The sequence below is a fragment of the Petromyzon marinus genome, unplaced genomic scaffold (assembly GCF_048934315.1).
Source record: "Petromyzon marinus isolate PM22_M1 ecotype Great Lakes invasive population unplaced genomic scaffold, UKy_Petmar_22M1.pri1.0 PM_G_Scaffold_94, whole genome shotgun sequence".
In the NCBI taxonomy this organism is placed as follows: Eukaryota; Metazoa; Chordata; class Hyperoartia; order Petromyzontiformes; family Petromyzontidae; genus Petromyzon; species Petromyzon marinus.
Window position 1 is genome coordinate 712,211 of NW_027423051.1, and position 16,838 is coordinate 729,048.

A 16,838-nucleotide genomic window follows, 5' to 3' on the forward strand; every position below is an offset into this window, starting at 1 on the left:
GTTTGCAAACGATAACGCTCACAGGGAAGTGTTGCGCGGGTTATTATTTTACCCGTAGATTTAAGAAACGTTCGAAATACCTTGCTTTCGTTTTTCAGCGTTTCCATGGTGGCTATCCGCTGTTCCATTTGACAGACGGCTTCTTGGAGTGAAGCTCTCTCTCGTTTGAACGCGTCTAAGGATTCCTTCACGCAAGACACGACACGAGACCAACACCTCCTACGATACCCCAAGATGTGTTTATTGCACCACGGTGGGCGTAAGCTCTCGGATGCCGTAGCAATAGGTTTTACCCTTTTAACTGGCACCAAAAACTTACACCTTTATTCAAGGCATCATGTCTGCAATAACCGCAACACAAGCAGTCAAAATGCAAACAAAAAGACAACTCTGATAATGATATTGGCACTGTCCTTGAATTTGATTGGTCCACACCCGAGACGGCTTTTCTTAGAGCCTAGTCTCCACTGGTGTTGGACCAGAAGACGCCAAAAGGCGTACAACTCAAAAACAACGCACTATCAGAGTATTGAAGGCTCGGGGTGAGCATTTACATTATGAGACCTCCTTTGCCAGTAACAAGATATAGTAATAGGTTTTTACCCTTTTAACTGGCACAAAAAACTCAAATTCAAGGACAGTGCCAATATTATTATCAGAGTTGTCTCTTTTGTTTGCATTTTGACTGCTTGTGTTGTGGTTATTGCAGACATGATGCCTTGAATAAAGGTGTCAGTTTTTCGTGCCAGTTTGAAAGGGTAGAACCTATTACTATATCTTGTTACTGGCAAAGGAGGTCTCATAATGTAAATGCTCTCGGATGCCGTCTGAACGTTCCCTTTCTCTCCCCCCTTCCCCCCCCCCACGTGCTCCCCGAGCCTCTCGGGAGCCCAACGTGAAACGCCTTGCCAAGCAAAACAAAAAATATTGGGACGCGACCCAAAGGCCGTTGTGAGCACAGCGACGGAGACCGACGCAGTGGCCGGCGTTCCGTGTTTGATAAAATCGAAAAGCATCGTTAGACCTCCTTTGCCAGTGCCAAAATATAATAATATAATAGGGGTTTTCCCCCTTTTTTCTGGCAACGAAACTGAAACCTTTTTTTACAAGGATTCATGTCGCTGCATCGACCACAATACCTGCAGTCAAAACGCAAACAAAAAAACCTACTATGATAATATATATGTGGCATTGTCCTTGAAACTGATTGGTCCACGCCAAAAGGCGTCACACAGCTCAAAAACAATGTACGCCTTTTGGCGTCATCTTGTCGAGCACCAATTGGGTCGAGGCTCAAAAGAAAGCCGTCCCTTGGTGTGGACCAATCAGTTTCACGGACAATGCCACATATATATTATCATAGTAGGTTTTTTGTTTGCATTTTGACTGCAGGTGTTGTGGTTAATGCAGTGACGTGAATCCTCGTAAAAAGATTTCAGTTTTATTGCCAGAAAAAAGGGGAAAAACCCTATTATTATTATAAATCGAAAAGCGATTGTGTTTTTTTTTTGGGTAACAAAGTGCGAGCCCCAATACGGCAACGCTGCATAGCTTGCTCAAGCAGGTGACTTCGCTGGCGGAAAACAATCCCAACGCAATTGAACCATTTCAGAGAAGTGGGGCGGGTGGGAAGATAAATCTAAATCATTTAATGTAGCTGCTACAAAGCTTTGGAACCATCTAGCATCGTCTCTTAGCACCTTCACTCTGTCATCTCTGTCCTCACCTAAACCGACTGTTAAGATCACAAAAGTTTCAAATGTGAATGTAAATAGTACAATCTAATTGATTTATTTTAAAAATGTAAACCTGTGTAATTGTTCAAATAGAATGATTTGCTGAGCCACCATTGACAAAGGAGCTTTTTTGGCTCATTGGGCTTTACTTGGCTAATGAACTTGTGAACTACAATCGCGACGTTGAACGTCGCCGCTCTTCTGGCTGATATTGCGATAGACGACATTGAAATGTGCTCACCAGCGTTTCGCGATGTTTCACGTCGTTATTGTCGCTTGCAATCTTCAAATTATCTAAAAATAATAATCGAGTGATAATATTAATTAAGGATTACCAATAAACGTTGGACAACGATGAAAATATATTAAACAGACGTTAACAATGTACACTCCTGATAGAGGTCAAATGTCGCACGTGCGATAAATAATTAACACTCGCAATGGTCACTGACACTCTCAAAACGTTGCCTACCTATTTCTGTATTTTTTTCACGAATATTTCTTTCAAGCCTGCTACGAATCTCAGCTTCTTCGCTGCGCCTGATAAAAAAAACATAACAAGACATCTGCCTCATTTAATTGTTTAAAAAAATGTCATACGCAACGCAGCACACAATCAATGCAAGACGAAAATCGTCCCCGTGTAGCCTTAACAGACTGTTGGGTCAAGTGCTGCTCGCGAGCATCATTGAAGGCCGGCACGGTACACGAGGGGGTGGGTGGCCAGCACCACGCCCGGCCGCCTTTGTCTCCCCAGTGGCGATGTTCACACACCGCACCAGGGTACTCATTTGAGGCCGAGTTGAGTGGAGGCCCGGGACCGGTTCGGATAATCGTCACGCGGACGTTGTGTTCGTGATGTGCGGCAGAAGCCAGATTAAACGATGCAGAAAACTGCATCGGTGAACAAACTGTACTCTATTATTGGTTCTTTTGGTAAAGTCACCACGTAGAAGGGAAACAATAAAATAATAAAAATATAAAACGATAAAATTCTCACGTGTGAAAACCACATATCAAGAAAATTTTCTTGCAGTGGTTTTCACACCTGAAGACGACCGTTTGAGTAATGGTCGAAACGTCGTGAGAATTTTTAATTGTTTTATATATATTTTATTATTTTGTTGTTTCCCTTCAACGTGACTTTACCGAAAAAACTAATATGTACTGTATTTGTTTTGCTTTACAGATACAACAACAGTCAGAGATGTTCTACGCAATGCAGCGCCTTCCCCTTAGTAGCTCCCAACGTCTGAAATTCACAAACTTGAAAACTCGCTAATAACTTAATTGGGAGAAACACGAAGCAACTGTCGCCCCCTACTGCAAAATAATTGCAGACCCAGCGCATCGTGGCTGCTTCTCCCTCTCCCCCCTCCTCCGTTCCGAACAATGATGGACTCGTCCGTCTGAACAAAGCTCGTCGCTTTCCGTGGTGCTAACGTTGAAACAAGGAAAAAATAAACCGGCATGCTAATCCCTCACACTAACATTCTGCCTTTAACATCCTGCTAATCCAACACATTAACACAGCTATTTCAATGCTAAATTGTTCTGTTGATATGTAAACTCGGACTTTAACACCCTGCTAATCCAACACATTAACACAGCTACTTCAATGCTAAATCCTTCTGTTGATATGTAAACTCTGATTTTAACATAGCTACTTCCGTGACCAGTCACATGCTGATCCCTCACACTAACATCATGCTAATCTCCCAGTTACATGCTAATTTCTGACTTTAACATCTTGCTAATCCAACACATTAACACAGCTACATCAATGCTAAATCCTTCTGTTGATATGTAAACTCGGACTTTAACATAGCTACTACCGTGACCAGTTACATGCTAATTCCTCACATTAACATCCTGCTAATCTCCCAGTTACATGCTAATTCCTCACATCAACATCATGCTAATCTCCCAGTTACATGCTAATTCCTCACATTAACATCCTGCTAATCTCCCAGTTACATGCTAATTCCTCACATTAACATCATGCTAATCCAACACGTTAACTTAGCTACTTCAATGCTAAATCCTTCTGTTGATATGTAAACTCCTTCGTCAAGGGGCTCTGCTCCTCCCACCCAGCTTAAAAGACACTGCCAAGCTTAGCAGTGTTCACTCGAGCGCCGTCTTCCCGACAGTTCTGTTCCTTCACCTAAGGAAGGCTACTTGTGTTGTGGCCGAAACGTCATGAGAATTTTATTTTATGTTTTATTTTTATTATTTTATTTCCATTCTACGTGGTGGTGACTTTACCGAAAGAACCAAGAATATGAATCCCTGCAGTCACGAAAGCTTTAAATGGAAATTTAAACTGTACTGTATTTTGATTTAAAGCTTTCGTGACTGCAGTAATTCATATTCTTAGTTTTTTCGGTAAAGTCACGTTGAAGAGAAACAACAAAATAACAAAATATATATAAAACAATAAAAAAAAATTCTCACGACGTTTCGACCATAACTCAAACGGTCATCATCAGGTGTGTCGGTTTGCATAAATTTATTTTGAAAACGGCATATTTATTTATTTATATATATAAAAATAACGTTTGCGTCACGCGCAACGATTGGCTGTTTGCCAGGACTAGTCCATCTATGTTTTGAAAAGAGGAGGGGGGAGACGAAATTTGTTTTTATGTATGCTGTCTGAAAGCCACTGTAAGCGTGAACAATCAATCAAGAACTGAAATGATTTATCAAATCTTTCCAATGATTGCTAAGATAGAATCCATCTTCTCGGTTGAAATTGTCTCTGTGTTTGTATATGTGGATAGCCTCATGAACGAATCTCTCATGGAAGCCAGATGGCTTACAAAGAACCTCCGTCTTGGAAAAGTCAATGGCATGTGAGCCTACTGAATTAGAACAATGATCTGCTACGGCCGAGTTCACTGCTACGGCCGAGTTCACTGCTTATGTGTTCCTGGTCGGATATGCATATATGCATATCCTGCATATATGCATATCCGACCAGGAACACATAAGCAGTGAACTCAAGCACGTACACCAAGCTCTTAGGGCTAATGGTTACTCCGACTATACAATCCGCAAAGCTATCACTCAAACCATGAAGAAGAACCCTCTTGAGGAGCCTTTCAAAACCATCACTTTACCCTACATTGCTGGGATCACAAAAAAGATCTCCAAAATCTTGAATAAACACAAGATCCAGGTCCGTTTCAACACATTACATAAAATCCGTGATCTGGTTCCGTCTGTAAAAGATGTGATTCCGGACATACAATACCCTGGTGTCTACAAACTAAGTTGCCTCTGTGGTAGTAGTTACATTGGAGAAACCAAACGCCATATCTCGGACCGCATTCGTGAACATAAAGCAGACCTTAAACACGGTAGGACCAACACCTCGGCCGTAGCAGATCATTGTTCTAATTCAGTAGGCTCACATGCCATTGACTTTTCCAAGACGGAGGTTCTTTGTAAGCCATCTGGCTTCCATGAGAGATTCGTTCATGAGGCTATCCACATATACAAACACAGAGACAATTTCAACCGAGAAGATGGATTCTATCTTAGCAATCATTGGAAAGATTTGATAAATCATTTCAGTTCTTGATTGATTGTTCACGCTTACAGTGGCTTTCAGACAGCATACATAAAAACAAATTTCGTCTCCCCCCTCCTCTTTTCAAAAAATAGATGGACTAGTCCTGGCAAACAGCCAATCGTTGCGCGTGACGCAAACGTTATTTTTATATATATAAATAAATATGCCGTTTTCAAAATACATTTATGCAAACCGACACACCTGATGATGACCGTTTGAGTTATGGTCGAAACGTCGTGAGAATTTTTTATTGTTTTATATATATTTTGTTATTTTGTTGTTTCTCTTCAACGTGACTTTACCGAAAAAACTAAGAATATGTACTGTATTTGTTTTGCTTTACAGATACCACAACAGTCAGAGATGTTCTACGCAATGCAGCGCCTTCTCCTTAGTAGCTCCCAACGTCTGCAATTCACAAACTTGAAAACTCGCTAATAACTTAATTGGGGGAAACACGAAGCAATTGTCGCCCCCTACTGCAAAACAATTGCAGACCCCCTTCTAAACGTGAACACTGCGGGGCAGTGTCCTTCACTGCAAGGCCGGCGGGCCACGAGCGGCCCCTGGTGGCCTCTTGTGCGGCCCCTGACAATACCCAGATCTGAAATCACCTCCCCATCGTCGTCGTCGTCGTCGTCCTCGTGTGCTGCTGTCAAACCCAGCGGTGTTAAAACGTGTGGCGGCCCTCACGCTGTACCGTGTCTTATCGGCGGACGTGCCCCACCCCCCACGACCCGCCCTCGCCCTCCGCCACCTCTGAAAATGAGTGAAGAACACCGCCGTGGGGCTTTCCTGCGTCAACCAGCGTAGTACGTGACAATAGCGACGCAACAATAATTAACATCTTCTTTGGTTCTTTCGGTAAAGTCACCATCACGTAGATTGAGAATAAAATAATAAATTGATAAAATGACACGATAAAATTCTCACGACATTTCGGGCCACGACACAAGCGGCCTTCATCAGGTGAAGGGACGAGAATGTCTGGAGGACAGCGCTGGAGCGCTGAGGCAGTCTCGTCCCTTCACCTGATGAAGGCCGCTTGTGTTGTGGCCGAAACGTCGTGAGAATTTTATCGTGTTATTTAATTTTATTAATTTATTATTTAATACAATTAATCCTTGCAGTCACGAACGCTTTAAATCGATGATTAATGTCTCGGCACGCGCCACGTTCCATGTTGTAAAAGTTCACCACTTGCCTCTGGCTGGCTGCTGCTGTCAACTCTTCGTTTGCCTTCTCCAGGTTTTGCACAATCACGTTCAGGTCCCGACGTTCGTGCTGCAGCTTGTCGCACGACAGCCGCTGCCCCGCGGTGCTTGCGGTGAACTCTCGCTCCTTCTCCGCAAAACTTCTCTCCGCGTTTTGCATCCCAGCCTGCATTCAGACCGTACGATGATGAAATCGATGAGGCGGGTGACCCGCTGCATTTGTTCAGATACAGTGAAAAAAGCTTGAGACTTTTCCAAAAAGGCTAAGAGAAAACCATTCCTTATTCTTGGTTCTTTCGGTAAAGTCGCCACGTAGAAGGGAAACTATAAAATGATTAAAATATCAAACAATTAAATTCTCACGACGTTTCGACGGCAACACAAGCAATCATCATCAGGTGTGAAAACCACAGCAAGAACATTTGGAATAAGTGGCGGTGAAAAATGTTTCTTGCTGTGGTGTTCACACCTGATGATGATTGCTTGAGTTGCCGTCGAAACGTCGTGAGAATTTTATTGTTGTATATTTTTATTATTTTATTGTTTCCTTTCTACGTGGCGACTTTACCCGAAAGAACCAAGAATATGAATCCCTGCAGTGACCAAAGCTTTAAATCAAAAAGAAAACCATTCCGTTAAAAATATCCAGTTAAGGAATGCAGACAATATTAGCGATGTAATAAATATGAACGGATACATATTCTTAGCTCTTTCGGTAAAGTCACGTTGAAGGGAAACAATAAAAATAATAAAATATATATAAAACAATAAAAATTCTCACGACGTTTCGACCATAACACAAACGGTCATCATCAGGTGTGTCGGTTTGCATTAATGTATTTATTTTTAAAACACCGTTTAAACACCGTTTAAAAATAAATAAATTAATGCAAACCGACACACCTGATGACGACCGTTTGTGTTATGGTCGAAACGTCGTGAGAATTTTTCTTGTTTTAAATATATTTTATTATTTTGTTTCCCTTCAACGTGGTGACTTTACCGAAAGAGCTAAGAATATGAATCGCTGCAGTCACGAAAGCTTTAAATAAAAAAAATGAACGGATAGGTCACCTGCAGCGTGCTTTCAATTTCCCGACGGCGATTTACTTCGAGTTTCAGGGTACCACTTTCTTTCTGCATTTGCTCAAGCCGTGCTTGAAAGTTGCCTGTTAATTCACGCAAAACAAATGAAATCGGGATCGACTTTCACGGTCGGGACGTGCAGACATTTGCCCACCGCGCACACGCACAAACACATCCGGGCTCGTTGGCAATAAAAAGCGGGCAACTTGAAGTGTGCTCTCACGCTCTGTTTCTTCGAGTCGAGCGCAGCTTTCAATGGAATCTTGCAGCTTTTGCGAGGCCATTTTGAGCTCTTCATTTTTTAACTCCAACAGCTCGGACATTTCTTTGGCCTAAGAGTGAAAAGACGGAACTCTCTGTTTGCTAACTACTGAACGACAAAGATAATAATACGACTTTACGCACGGATCTATGAAATGACCTACTGCTGGGCAAGGCGAGTTTTCTGGTTTGAAAGTCATCATTGAAGTCAGATAAGTTGTGTTTACCAGACTGAAATGAACTTGAGAAATCAAGACAAAGAGGTCGAAATGTGCAGATCCCATATATTTCGTTGAACAAATGCGTTTAGGGCACTGAATACGTTCTAAAGTGGAAATAATTCACATTTTAAGCATTATATTGTTATACAGACGTTTGTAAATTGTAAAAGCAATGTATGAACACTGTACACAATGGCAATAGTAGGCGTTAAAGGCAATAGTATGGGATAGGAACATTAATATATCAGTTTTTATTTGAAGGTGATCTTGATCTTCAAAGGATATTTTATGATTGAGACAGGCATGCCTTTAGGAGCTGCATTTCTTACATTTGAAATCAACAAAAATTAATGAGCCTGAATTATAACAGACCCTTGGGGTTTGAGCTATATATATACACACTGGTTTGTAAAAGGTAATGCATGGTCATTTAATCCAATTTTTTTTTTATCCCAACGTGCATTTAAAATGTGAGCAAAAGCGATCAGCTCGTGGATTCGCCCGAACATGGCTTTCTTTAATCGTCAACTTGTTTACAAAGTCCCACCGCGCTCTTTCCATTTCTTCCACAGCTGCTTCCACTGCGTACGACACACGCGTCATGCATTTAAAATGTGAGCAAAAGCGATGAGCTCATGAATTCGCGCGAACCTGGCTTTCTTTAATCGTCAACTTGTTTACAAAGTCCCACCGCGCTCTCCCCGTCGCTTCCACGGCTGCTTCCACTGCGTACGACACACGCGCGTCGCACGTTCGACAAAGTGGCTGAGCGCGTCAATATTCATCCAGTAAAAACCACAACGGTCATTGATCATCATCGACAGTGCTCTGCGTATCACTGAGCAGCCGTGCATTGCGTCACCCGGCACGAGACTCACCTTTGCCCAACTCAATATTCTTGTCATTTTGAGACTTTAAATTCAATTCGCTGAAAGTCACCGCAAACGTCTTTAAGAGAGGATGACAGCGGGGATCCAGCATTAATGTTAAATGTGCACGTGCGTACGTTCATACCGTTACACGTTTCTCAAGAAATACAATTAAATGAAAACAAAATTTAAAAAGCATCACACATTTTACCTTCAGTTCTGCTTTCAGCGACGAATGAACAGCTTCCACTTCTTCTTGTTCTGTTTCAGCTGCCATTATCACCGTGCGGACGTGACCCACGTGAGTCAACGACAAGCAAGTTTAATCACTAAACGTGTTACACCGTCAACGTCCATTATCACCGTACGCACGTGACCCACGTGAGTCAACGACAATCAAGTTTAATCACTAAACGTGTTACACCGTCAATGTCATTATCACCGTACGCATGGGACCCACGTGAGTCAACGACAATCAAGTTTAATCACTAAACGTGTTACACCGTCAACGTCCATTATCACCGTACGCACGTGACCCACGTGAGTCAACGACAAGCAAGTTTAATCACTAAACGTGTAACACCGGCAACGTCCAATGGTCGGCGAATGTTGAGAATGTACCTCTGGTTAATGTTTGTTGCACTGAAGAGGACTGGCCCTTCAGATCGTCACACATCTGCCTGGTGGCACGGATCCTTACGGACACGGGCACATTGCAAGGACGGCGGGTCAGAAAACCTTCGTAGGAACGTATCCGCCATTTTAAGGCAAAGCGCATTGCAGATGAAGATATTCTTGGTTCTTTCGGTGAAGTCACGTAGAAGGGAAACAACAAAATAAAAACTCACCGTGATTTTGTTGTTTTCTGTGACTTTACAGAAAGAACCAAAGAACGTGAATTCCTGCAGTCGCGAAAGTTTTTAAAATGAAAATGCAGAGAGGATGTTGGTGTCATCAACAAGTCGCTCGTTTGTTCTGCCGGCGTGACCTCTGACCTCCACCCAGTAGTCCACTCAGGGGCGGAGCAACAGGGGGGGATGGGGGGGGTCAGCCCCCCCCCCTGAAAATTTGGGGAAGTCGGCAATCGGGATAACCGGATATCCGGCTGCTGCAAAATGCCGCAGGCTGCCACCTTGTGATGCCACCTTGTGTGCTGCCCTGCAGGCTGTCACCTTGTGCTGCCCTGCAGGCTGCCACCTCGTGTGCTGCCCTGCAGGCTACCACCTTGTGTGCTGCCCTGCAGGCTACCACCCCGTGTGCTGCCCTGCAGGCTACCACCTTGTGATGTCACCTTGTGCTGCCCTGCAGACTGCCACCTTGTGCTGCTGCCCTGCCAGCTGCCACCTTGTGATGTCACCTTGTGTGCTGCCACCTCGTGCTGCCCTGCAGGCTGCCACCTTGTGCTGCCCTGCAGGCTGCCACCTTGTGTGCTGCCCTGCAGGCTGTCACCTTGTGCTGCCCTGCAGGCTACCACCTTGTGCTGCCACCTTGTGATGTCACCTTGTGATGTCACCTCGTGCTGCCCTGCAGGCTGCCACCTTGTGTGCTGCCCTGCAGGCTGCCACCTTGCGTGCTGCCCTGCAGGCTGCTTGAGCGGCAGCCTTGCGAACTTATCGAACTTACTGGCCACGTCGGCGGCTCCGACCTATTAATAAACTCCGCAGCTCAAATCCAATAATTAGTTTTATACATTTGTGGTGCCCATTGGAAAACACAAACACACTGAGATATCTCAGAATGTTGAAGTCAGCAACCCCCCCAAAGTCAAAATCCTGGCTCCTCGCCCCTGAGTCCACCGGACATCTCTGAAATCTACCGGACATTTGTTACAAAAAAAGAGCTTCATTGCTCTTCGGGTTTCTCCAGTAAGTTTAGGAACCTAAACAGAGGACAAAGATGAAATTCGAGGGAAATGAATAACTTCTTACTTCTCCATTAAATCTCCTTTGATGTCAATCACGTCTTGAAGTTGCGCGCTGAGGTGTACATTTTCAAGCTGAAAGGAAACACGACACACACACTTCGCTGAGGTGACGCATACCGCTTCAACACAGTTGTCTGATAATTGTTATCTGACACACAGCACTGATAATGACGTTCGGGTTTCATAAAGCATCGTCAATCATGCAGACAAAGCGATCGCTGAGGAACCACAGACACGAATCTTATTGCTGTCCAGTTGAAGCTACAAACAGATTAGAAGCACCTTTAAATTATTGTCTTGGCAAACCAAGTGTTTCTCTATTTTAGTTAACAATGACGAATGATGAGTGGACACAATTACCAATCATAATGATGACTATGGGGAATCCACAAAAACAACCTAATCGTGATTATAACCAGACGAAATTAATGAGTCTGAAACAATATGCAAATGTAGCAACGTTATTTGAGATGCCACTGCATCTCCCATTGAGCACGGTTGGCTACGTACGGTGTGAAAGAAGTTCAACATACACACACGTAGCACGGTTGGCTACGTACTGTGAAAGATGTTCAACATACACACACATAGCACGGTTGGCTACGTACGGTGTGAAAGAAGTTCAACAAACACACACACAGCACGGTTGGCTACGTACGGTGTGAAAGATGTTCAACATACACACACGTAGCACGGTTGGCTACGTACGGTGTGAAAGATGTTCAACATACACACACACATAGCACGGTTGGCTACGTACGGTGTGAAAGAAGTTCAACATACACACACGTAGCACGGTTGGCTACGTACGGTGTGAAAGAAGTTCAACATACACACACATAGCACAGGTGGCTACGTACGGTGTGAAAGAAGTTCAACAAACACACACATAGCACGGTTGGCTACGTACGGTGTGAAAGAAGTTCAACATACACACACGTAGCACGGTTGGCTACGTACGGTGTGAAAGATGTTCAACATACACACACATAGCACGGTTGGCTACGTACGGTGTGAAAGAAGTTCAACACACACACACACATAGCACGGTTGGCTACGTACGGTGTGAAAGATGTTCAATATACACACACAGCACGGTTGGCTACGTACGGTGTGAAAGAAGTTCAACATACACACAGTGCACTGAGGAAAACCAAACCTGATCATTGGCTACGTGTCTACGTCAAAAGATTGATGAAGTTTACCGATTAGCTGACAATAAATGTTTGGGTTTGGAGAAATGAGGAGCCACTCACACCAACATTGAATGAAAGCGTTTCACTGCTTTAGTCGACAAGACTAAGAGATTTATTTTTGGTTCTTTCGGTAAAGTCACCACGTAGAAGGGAAACAATAAAGTAATAAAAATATAAAACAATATAATTCTCACGACGTTTCGACGGCAACACAAGCAATCATCGTCAGGTGTGAAAACCACAGAAAGAAAATTTTAAAAAAGTGGCGGTGACATTTTTTTCTTGCGGTGGTTTTCACACCTGATGATGATCGCTTGCGTTGCAGTCGAAACGTCGTGAGAATTTTATTGTTTTAAATTTTTATTATTTTATTTTTTCCCTTCTACGTGGCGACTTTACCGAAAGAATCAAGAAGAAGACGAAGAAGAGATTTGAAGTTTACGTCACTGCAGGAATCCATAATCTTTGGTTCATTCGGTAAAGTCACCACCACGTAGAAGGGAAACAATAAAATAATAAAAAATATCAAACAATAAAAGTCTCACGACGTTTCGACTGCAACACAAGCAATCATCATCAGGTGTGAAAACCACAGCAAGAATTTTTTTTTAAAGAGCGGCGGTGAAAATTGTTTTCTTGCTGTGGTTTTCACACCTGACGATGATCGCTTGCGTTGCAGTCGAAACGTCATGATAATTTGATCGTTTTAAATTTGTATTATTTTATTGATTCCCTTCAACGTGGCGGTGACTTTACCGAAAGAACCAAGAATATGAATCCCTGCAGTCACGAAATATTTAAATAAAAATTTAATAAGACTAAGAGATTTGAAGTTTTTCGTCACCGCAGGAATCCACAGTCTTTGCTTTCATTCAAGTAAAGTCGCGTAGCGCGTATAAAAATACAACACAAAATAATAAATCAAATCACGACGTTTCCATCGCGACACCACAGGCGGCGGTCGTCCTCAGGCGAAAATAAAAATTAAACCTCTTGCTGCTGCTGCTGTTGTTGTTGTTGTGACAGGACTCTCTCGCTGGTTCAGCAGTTCCACTGCAGGGATTACTTTTTTTACCGCCCTAGGACAAAGGTGTTGCGATCGAAACGTCGTGGACATTTTATCATCTTTATACCTACCACGTGACTTTACCGAAGTAACCAAAGATTAAAGGCCAAGAGAATGACCGCGCGCAATGCACAAATACTCCGCGGAAACTCGACAAGTCGTCGGCCCGCAAACCAACTCAGCCACCCCTAGCAACAAAATGCATTCGCTTGTTTCTCTAAATAGCAGTAACACTAAATCACTCATATTACGGGAATACAAACGCTTTATTTTTTTAAACGCAGCTACGAGGTTTTTTTTTAGGGGGGGCGCATTTAGACCCGAGGGTTAAGGTCGTTTTTCCTCACCTAATTTTTAAATATCACGAGTTTAATTTAATAATAATAATGACGTACATTGTAATTACTCTCCGGATCAGCCTGCGTCACAACCCCGCGACCACCCGGAGGAGCATGGAGGACCACCGGTGGTACGGGGGAGGGAGGGAGGGTGACCACACTGTGAGAAGCACTGCTTTAGAGAAATAAGACCACTTACTGCTGCTGCTGTTGCCCACCTGTGTTACTCACAGCCCTGACGACCACCCGGAGGAGCGTGGTGGACCACCGGTGATACCGGGGGTGAGTGACCACACTGAGAAGCACTGCTTTAGAGAAATGAGACCACTTACTGCTGCTGCTACCCACCTGTGTTTGTCGAGTTGATTTCTGCAGAGCGTCGGCCGTCTCCTGGGCCATTCTGACAGCTTCCTCCTTTTTGCTGAGCTCAGAGTGAACTCTGACCTTCCACATGTTCAACTTGTTCATTTCACAGCGCAAAGAATTGTACGTCCTTGACACGTGATCTTTATTCTGCGAAGAAAAAAAAACAACCAAACACAACACACGGCATGAGGAGCGTGTGTCAGCAGCTTCCCAAGCCGTAGTGTCGTGAACACATCAAGATTTTCCGCTGCCCGATGACCGATCATTCGCGATAAACGTTCTTGGGTTGGCTCGCGTAAGTGTGTGTCGTTACCCTCCACCACCCGACCCAGCCAGTGAGGTTTGTCACGTAAACAAAACGCGCCAGTGAATTACTACTTCGGCCCACCGGTGTGTCGGAGAGTAAATCCACAACATTTACACATTCATACTTTACGCGATATAACCCAAAAAACATTTATTATACGAATATAATTGGTCGTGAAAGCCTACGTGTTGAACTGATTATTATTACTCCATTTCAACCGAAAACTCGATCAAGTCATGTACAAGCACAAATACACGGTTTTTTTATTTTTTAAATTAACTTTCCCTTAAAACGTCTTTGCCAAGTGCTGTGAACGTAAAAATGTTTAAGGCGCAGATCTGAAATTGTTTGATCGTAATCACTGCTGGCAAAAGGGCCTCCACTAGAGGGCGCTCAGTAGAGGCTGAACTCTTCCACGCTGTTCAAGACGTCTTGGAAGAGAAACCCTCACTAGGGGCTGAACTCTTCCACGCTGGGGAGACGTCTTGGTAGAGAAACCCTCACTAGGGGCTGAACTCTTCCACGCTGTTCAAGACGTCTTGGAAGAGAAACCCTCCCTAGGGGCTGAACTCTTCCACGCTGGGGAGACGTCTTGGTAGAGAAACCCTCACTAGGGGCTGAACTCTTCCACGCTGTTCAAGACGTCTTGGAAGAGAAACCCTCCCTAGGGGCTGAACTCTTCCACGCTGTTCAAGACGTCTTGGTAGAGAAACCCTCACTAGGGGCTGAACTCTTCCACGCTGTTCAAGACGTCTTGGAAGAGAAACCCTCACTAAGGGCTGAACTCTTCCACGCAGTTCAAGACGTCTTCGTAGAGAAACCCTCACTAGGGGCTGAACTCTTCCACGCTGTTCAAGACGTCTTAAAGGAAGAGAAACCCTCACTAGGGGCTGAACTCTTCCACGCTGTTCAAGACGTCTTGGTTAGAGAAACCCTGACTAGGGGCTGAACTCTTCCATGCTGTTCAAGACGTCTTGGTAGAGAAACCCTCACTAGGGGCTGAACTCTTCCACGCTGTTCAAGACGTCTTGGAAGAGAAACCCTCACTAGGGGCTGAACTCTTCCACGCTGTTCAAGACGTCTTGGTAGAGAAACCCTCACTAGGGGCTGAACTCTTCCACGCTGGGGAGACGTCTTGGAAGAGAAACCCTCACTAGGGGCTGAACTCTTCCACGCTGTTCAAGACGTCTTGGAAGAGAAACCCTCACTAGGGGCTGAACTCTTCCACGCTGTTCAAGACGTTTTGGTAGAGAAACCCTCACTAGGGGCTGAACTCTTCCACGCTGTTCAAGACGTCTTGGTAGAGGAACCCTCACTAGGGGCTGAACTCTTCCACGCTGTTCAAGACGTCTTGGTAGAGAAACCCTCACTAGGGGCTGAACTCTTCCACGCTGTTCAAGACGTCTTGGAAGTGAAACCCTCACTAGGGGCTGAACTCTTCCACGCCGTTCAAGACGTCTTGGTAGAGGAACCCTCACTAGGGGCTGAACTCTTCCACGCTGTTCAAGACGTCTTGGTAGAGAAACCCTCACTAGGGGCTGAACTCTTCCACGCTGTTCAAGACATCTTGGAAGAGAAACCCTCACTAGGGGCTGAACTCTTCCACGCTGTTCAAGACATCTTGGAAGAGAAACCCTCACTAGGGGCTGAACTCTTCCACGCTGTTCAAGACCTCTTGGTAGAGAAACCCTCACTAGGGGCTGAACTCTTCCACGCTGTTCAAGACGTCTTGGTAGAGGAACCCTCACTAGTGGCTGAACTCTTCCACGCTGTTCAAGACGTCTTGGTAGAGGAACCCTCACTAGGGGCTGAACTCTTCCACGCTGTTCAAGACGTCTTGGAAGAGAAACCCTCACTAGGGGCTGAACTCTTCCACGCTGTTCAAGATGTCTTGGTAGAGAAACCCTCACTAGAGACTGAACTCTTCCACGCTGTTCAAGATGTCTTGGTAGAGAAGCCCTCACTAGGGGCTGAACTCTTCCACGCTGTTCAAGACGTCTTGGAAGAGAAACCCTCACTAGGGGCTGAACTCTTCCACGCTGTTCAAGACGTCTTCGTAGAGAAACCCTCACTAGGGGCTGAACTCTTCCACGCTGTTCAAGACGTCTTGGAAGAGAAACCCTCACTAGGGGCTGAACTCTTCCACGCTGTTCAAGACGTCTTAAAGGAAGAGAAACCCTCACTAGGGGCTGAACTCTTCCACGCTGTTCAAGACGTCTTGGTAGAGGAACCCTCACTAGGGGCTGAACTCTTCCACGCCGTTCAAGACGTCTTGGTAGAGAAACCCTCACTAGGGGCTGAACTCTTCCACGCTGTTCAAGACGCCTTGGAAGTGAAACCCTCACTAGGGGCTGAACTCTTCCACGCCGTTCAAGACGTCTTGGTAGAGGAACCCTCACTAGGGGCTGAACTCTTCCACGCTGTTCAAGACGTCTTGGTAGAGAAACCTTCACTAGGGGCTGAACTCTTCCACGCTGTTCAAGACATCTTGGAAGAGAAACCCTCACTAGGGGCTGAACTCTTCCACGCTGTTCAAGACGTCTTGGAAGAGAAACCCTCACTAGGGGCTGAACTCTTCCACGCTGTTCAAGACGTCTTGGTAGAGAAACCCTCACTAGGGGCTGAACTCTTCCACGCTGTTCAAGACGTCTTGGTAGAGGAACCCTCACTAGGG

General features: G+C 44.6%; 1 protein-coding gene across 4 annotated transcripts in view; it reads right to left on the reverse strand.

The window, feature by feature from the left end:
- Positions 1 to 14,024, reverse strand: part of LOC142922428 (uncharacterized) — a 38,365-nt gene extending 24,341 nt beyond the window's left edge. For all 4 annotated transcript variants that reach the window (XM_076063227.1, XM_076063229.1, XM_076063228.1 and 1 more), the window contains exons 1-12: positions 13,840 to 14,024; positions 10,896 to 10,963; positions 9,589 to 9,662; positions 9,179 to 9,237; positions 8,977 to 9,046; positions 8,750 to 8,823; positions 7,840 to 7,948; positions 7,605 to 7,699; positions 6,521 to 6,696; positions 2,209 to 2,276; positions 1,978 to 2,030; positions 81 to 185 (exon numbers count right to left, since the gene is read on the reverse strand). In XM_076063227.1, coding sequence (XP_075919342.1) covers positions 81 to 185; positions 1,978 to 2,030; positions 2,209 to 2,276; positions 6,521 to 6,696; positions 7,605 to 7,699; positions 7,840 to 7,948; positions 8,750 to 8,823; positions 8,977 to 9,046; positions 9,179 to 9,237; positions 9,589 to 9,662; positions 10,896 to 10,963; positions 13,840 to 13,959 — 1,071 coding nt within the window. In that variant the 5' untranslated portion in view covers positions 13,960 to 14,024. The remainder of the gene's footprint in view (positions 1 to 80; positions 186 to 1,977; positions 2,031 to 2,208; positions 2,277 to 6,520; positions 6,697 to 7,604; positions 7,700 to 7,839; positions 7,949 to 8,749; positions 8,824 to 8,976; positions 9,047 to 9,178; positions 9,238 to 9,588; positions 9,663 to 10,895; positions 10,964 to 13,839) is intronic.
- Positions 14,025 to 16,838: the final 2,814 nt, after the last annotated feature.